Below are 6,000 nucleotides of genomic sequence, written 5' to 3' on the forward strand. Positions count from 1 at the left end.
AATAAGATTCCTCTGGCAGAAAACGTCATAGAGGAACAATAATCAATCTTACCTGCAAAACATTTGCTTGTCAAAAGCAAAAAACTTAAATTTTTCAGAAAATAAGGGAGATGTGATATTTTTCATTTAGTTACATAAAAAAACACCCCATTTTGAGAGGGCAGATCAAATTTTTGACCAGCCCTATGTTTGACCTCTCTTTTGCTTCTATAAAAAGCCCTGATACCGATCTCATCGTTACTTCAGCAGAATTCCAAGGATTAATTAAATGTTTGCAAAGCTCTGTGTAAACACTGAGCATTGTTAAAAGCAAAGTTGTCACCTTAGCAAGAACTTTTTGCCAGGCCAAGTCTGCCAGCGCCAAGGAACACACAGCGAGAAGAATTCACTTTTTCCTAGCCAGCATTCGGAGCAAATGAAGTGTTTGGTGTACACATTTTTGCTTCTCAGGCCGCTACGGAAGAAGTACAGCGTACTTGTGGGTATCTCAGAGTACATTCTGTTTTACTTCCTTGGCTGAAACTTGTCACCTCCTTCCCCTGGGTAAGGCACCGTCATGAAGGGAGTCATCAGGGACTGCAGCCCAAATAGCCGCGGAAGTCAGTAAGATGTTACGTGGCAAGGGCACTCTGCTATCATGCATCCTATCAAGGCAGGGTAGCGTGGGTGTCGTGGAAGGATACAAGGCCGTGGCCAACACAAGAAGAGATCCTCCAGGCGCAGAGCTGGAGTTCGTATGCTGAGCGCAGGAATGCCCGAGCTCGTCCTGAGGCTGTCAGGCGGGTCTGCTCCCAAGCCAGGGCTCAAGCAGCGTGCGCCGTTCTTACCAACTGCTTTCCAGCTCCGGCTGCAAAGGCCTCAAAGCTGTTCACGGTTTATGCTTCTTTGTGGAGGCATGCTGGAACGGTTTTGCTCTTGATCTTCACTGCTTAGCGAATCTTGCAGATTTCTAAGATGACTGGTGGGCTGCAGCTTTGGGATTTGGGTGGGGGGCTTTGGGAGGAGGGAGTTGTTGTTCTGGTTTTTGGATTTTTTGTAAAAAACATCTGTCTAAACTTCAGCAACACCTAACCCTAGCCAGAGCTCAGAGTCCTTTACCCTGTTAAAAGGTGGCCACTTCTGTTACTCATTTACACGAACACAGTGGGCCTCTCGCAGCACAAACCAAGCCAGTTACAGCCTGCACTTTTATACTACGGTGTTCATTAAAACATAGGCAGGCAGACATTTTGGATTTGGTGCTCAGATTTCTCCCTACATTTACAAAACTATTTAGCAACTTTATTTTCCAGCTGTTTTCTTTTACATTGCAAATTCCTTCAGTTTTTAAGAGAAAATTAAACAACTTCACTTAAAAATGCAGCTCTATAGCTCTTAAAGGGACAGAGGAAATGACTGTTTTGTTAGTGACGCGTTTGACAGAAGAAAAGTAACATTCAGTTACCACAGTACGTGTCAAAGGTAACAGCTGAGCGGTGTAAAGATGCATGATTTCGGTGTAATTTGCTGCCAAAGATCTGCCCTAGAGGGAACTAGTTATTTGCATAGAAGCTAATTTTGTTTCCACAGTGCTGCTCATGTGCGATGCAGAGTAAGACTGACTTTATAATTTGGAAAATTCAAGTTAGATATACGGTGGAAAGTTCTTCCCAGTGAGGGTAAACAAACAGGGGAACAGGTTGCCCGGAGGGGCTGTGGAAACTCCATCCTTGGAGGTATTAACAACTCGGCAGTGCCCCGGAGCGACCAAGGGCAACTTTGTAGTCGGCCCTGCTTTGAGCAGGGGACTGGCTGAAGTGAGCTCCAGTGGGCCCTTCCCACCTAAATGATTCTCCAATTCTAAGACTTCCAGCAGTGAAAACTGTAACTATAGAAAAGATGTTTGCCAGAAGAGTTTGAAGTGGCATCAACATATGAGCTAGCTCCTTTGTATAGCTGAAACATAGCCAAACCCTTAAGCCTTACACGGGTGCAGGAGTAGCCGACTCTCTGCTCCGGAGATAAGGATTAGGAGCAATTCTAGTGGGTTTTCCCTTTTCCCACATGCAAGTTTTTGACAGCATTGCCCAAGGTTGTCCTCTGAACGCTGCCCTCCTTGTCTCGTTTAGCACACTGCTGCTGGTGATGAAGGCGGCGGACAGTCGCTGGTTTCTCCTGGGAGCTGCCTGGAAGATTTCAGAGCGACTCCTTTCATCGAATGCAACGGCGCACGCGGAACCTGTCACTACTTTGCGAATAAATACAGCTTCTGGCTCACTACGATCGACCAGCCCTTCCAAAGCAAGCCCTCGGCAGATACGCTCAAGGCAGGACTCATCCGAAGCCATATCAGCAGGTGTCAAGTCTGTATGAAAAATTTATAGAGGTCTTTCACAGTATAAGGAACCTGCTTATCATGTAGGTCTTATACAGTGAAGCCTTCCATGATAGTTAGACATTTGAGTAAATCACGTTGGTGCTTTTTTAACTTATTACCTCAAAAGCTGAATGGAAAATTAATTTTTAAAAGTGTCTGTAAAAGCAAATTAAGTCTAACACACGCATCTAGTGCTGTGTTCTCCTACTATGCAATATATATACATTTTTTGCTAGTCTAACATTACATAATTTGCCAAATGATACAAATACTCGCAGCTTTGAAATGCCAAAAAAACTTCAATAATAAATGGTTACCTTGGTCAGATACCCACTACACTTACTTTAAGAGAATACATCTATCTTTTCTATTTACTGTATTTGTCACAACAGTAAACACTAACAGCTGCAGTTCTGTAAATTAACACAGGGTGATCAAAGTGCTAAACCCTTGCAAAATACTGAAAATATAGTCGGGAATGTGCTTATGTCCAGAATTGAAACTTAACTTTGATTTTAGTATTTTATGCTTGGGCATTTCAAACATACCCCAGACAATCATCTTTTTATTGTATTTGTTTTTTTCAAGCCTCACCATGCTTTAGCACTTGACCACTGGCAATAGTGGAGAAGCCCACAGGCCTCCCAAAAATAGTGACCCTAAAATGTAACTCTTCCTATTCTGATTAGGAGACTGTATGATGAACACCAGCATCTTATTTTACAAGCTTGAGGATTTTTTCCCTAGACATAGCCCAGGGCAAAGGATCATTACAAAGGTCTCTTGCGTCACTGTGTTGTGGGCATTCGTCTGCGTCACGCTGCCCACGCAGCAGCGGCACCGAGTGGTTTTTGCATTGCAGCTTTTCCCCCCTGAAATCAAGCCGCTCGTCACCAACAGACTTTAACCACGTGCTGCTGGAGCAGCTATCACACCTAGGGTAGGTTTTGCAGGAGAGTGTATTGCTCGATGCAGGAGTTCCAGACCTGGCAGTCGTCTGTCTGAACGCATGCTGTCCTGGCAGCTGGGGCCACGGGGCAGTGGGGTGACCGCCATCCCAGCTGGCACACAGCCGTCCTTGCAGAAGTGAAGGGGAAGGAAGCAAGGCATTTATTTGGCAGCATCTTTTCCCATAGAGAACCAGGTTATTGAATGCCAGGCTTGATAAATGCCCAGAATGGCTCGCTCTTTCCTTCTGTAGAAAGAAGCAATTTAGCCCAAAGTCGTCTGTCACCACTGCAAGAGAGGGGGTAGAAAAAGGATCGGCTGCAAATTTCCTGTTCGCGTACTCTGATTATATATACCCGACTGCTTAAAACTGAAATCGAAGAGACTTTTATAGCAATGACAATGATTTTCCAACAGTCACCTCACTCCTGCTTTAGGTGCTTCTCGACTTTTGTAATTACATTCCATCCTCACTGTATCATAAATAAAATACAGTTTTTCTACACCTCTGTTTGTGCATGATTTTCATTCTGTGAGCAGTGGTTTTCTATGTGATATGTATGGACTGCTCTGTTGAATTACTTTGTTTGAACCTAAGGAATTAAGAACACACTACCAGAAAGCTGCTTCCGCTCAAATACAAACTCTTCAACCAGGAATATACATGTTTATTTCCTGGCACTTAAACAGCTCCAAGAGGGAAGCTGTGTTTCTAAATTTGCTTGTTTAAGCCAAACTACTGAAACTTCTACTTTATCTGTTGTTAGGAAGAACAATTTAAGACAATAACTTGTGATGTTCCAGATCAAAGCACCATATTATTCATGGTCTACAATGTTCAGGAAACCAACATCAACCAAACTTGACAAGTATCATCTCCGCAAAAAATATAAACTAAGTTAAAGTTCTTAGCTAGCACACTAGCTAACCTAGATTAGTTGTACATATAATTAGATATAGCCATAAACAGAGAAACTACCTGAGCTTGAAATCAGCTCTCTGACCATGCTGTAGCACTGAAAGGCAGCCCCCAACCAACTAATCACACTAGTATTTCCTTCAGCTAAATAAAATACTTAGAATTGAAAACACAGGAGTCAACAGGAACTACATCTATTCCACACTTGCCGATTCTTTGAAATTACACATGGCAGTAGCAAACACCCAAGAATCAGCAATTTACCTCTCCCAAGTGTTCCTAGAGCTCCGTGGTCGTGGGATGATCGCACAGTTGCCACTTGTGATTTTTACAGCATGCAACTCCAGCAATGCAGCACGGTCAGTATTTTAAGAGAATTGAAGTGGGAGTTATACAAATCTGTAAAAACTGATTATGTCAACGACAACAGAAAACTATTTGGATTTTTTCATAGCTAATACATTGCCTAATCTTCCTATGCAGCTAATTTTTTTTGCATGTAAAACTAGCAGATAGGTCTTCCTCTGACAGTTGCTTTGCCTCTTAATTTTCTCTGACTCACGTAAGCTATTCTTAACAAGTTTGTTCAGCGCAGTATCACAACTTTGAGTTCAATGCACAGGCATGGGGCAGAAAAAAATCAAACCAACCACAAAACCCCACAAGGTGCCATGTGACCTTGAACTTTTGTACTTTGTTTGTGTACATCATGTGCTTCAGGTCTGTGTACTCACCCCCGTGTTTCTCCAAAGCCTACGTGACCGCTGTTTGAGCATGGGAGGGAGCTCGCGCATGCAAACACGTGGAATGCTTGCTGCACCCAGAGGATTTCATCTGGCAAGCTAACCCGGAGCACAGCATGGAGGGGAACTGACTTACTCAAACTGCCTCTTAGCTGCTAGTTTACCTCCTCTCCTATCAAGAAAGGCCGAGAGAGTTGGGGCCATTCAGCCTGGAGAACAGAAGGCTCTGGGGAGACCTTATAGTGGCCTTTCAATGTGTAAAGGGGGCTTACAAGCAAGATGCAGAGAGGCTTTTTACCAAGGCCTGTAATGACAGCACAAGCAGGACAAGGGGCAGAGGTTTTAAACAGAAGGAGGATAGATTTAGATTAGACATGAGGAAGACCTTTTTTTTTGTTTGACAGTGAGAGTGGTGAGTCAAGTTGCCCGGAGAAACTGTGGATGTCCCTTCCCTGGAAAGTGTTCAAGGCCAGGTTGGACAGAGCGTTGAGCAACCTGGTCTGGTGGAAGATGTCCCTGTTCATGGCATGGGGGTTGCACTTGGTGGTCATTGCAGGTCCCTTCCAATCCCAACCTTTCTGTGATTCTGTGATCCCAGAACCCACTCTCAGGAAATTAAAACATTTTTATACAGGAAAAACTCAGCTATAGCAAAACAAAACCATCTTTTTACTAAACTACAGTGCTCCAGGCCTATGATGTAATAACCACAAGTGTTTTGTCTGTCTTTACTGAGTCAAATCTTTTGCTTCAAAGCTGATGCTTGTCTCTTACGCTTTCCCGTTTGAAAACACCCTGAAGTGTTTCACATGCTGCTGAGCTTGGAGAAGGTAAACAATGATATGTTCTCCTTCTGTATGCAGTAGTGCACCAGTGTATCAGCACAGATACAGCGAAGGCAACATGGCGGGATCAGTCGGCACCAATTACTTCCTCGGAGCGTATTGACCAGATCGGCCGAGTGCGTTGTTCACACCCTGCATGGCTGGGCTCGAGCACAGCTGCTGGAAGCAGACAACTCGCAAGCGGTAAAC

The 6,000-nt window shown here is 44.0% G+C and overlaps 1 protein-coding gene across 1 annotated transcript in view; it reads left to right on the top strand.

Moving 5' to 3' along the window:
- Positions 1–3,809, top strand: part of COL4A2 (collagen type IV alpha 2 chain) — a 154,939-nt gene extending 151,130 nt beyond the window's left edge. The window contains exon 48 of the mRNA XM_075424719.1: positions 2,109–3,809. Coding sequence (XP_075280834.1) covers positions 2,109–2,363 — 255 coding nt within the window. The 3' untranslated portion in view covers positions 2,364–3,809. The remainder of the gene's footprint in view (positions 1–2,108) is intronic.
- The last annotated feature ends 2,191 nt before the right edge of the window (positions 3,810–6,000 follow it).

This window comes from Opisthocomus hoazin, chromosome 1 (assembly GCF_030867145.1).
Source record: "Opisthocomus hoazin isolate bOpiHoa1 chromosome 1, bOpiHoa1.hap1, whole genome shotgun sequence".
In the NCBI taxonomy this organism is placed as follows: Eukaryota; Metazoa; Chordata; class Aves; order Opisthocomiformes; family Opisthocomidae; genus Opisthocomus; species Opisthocomus hoazin.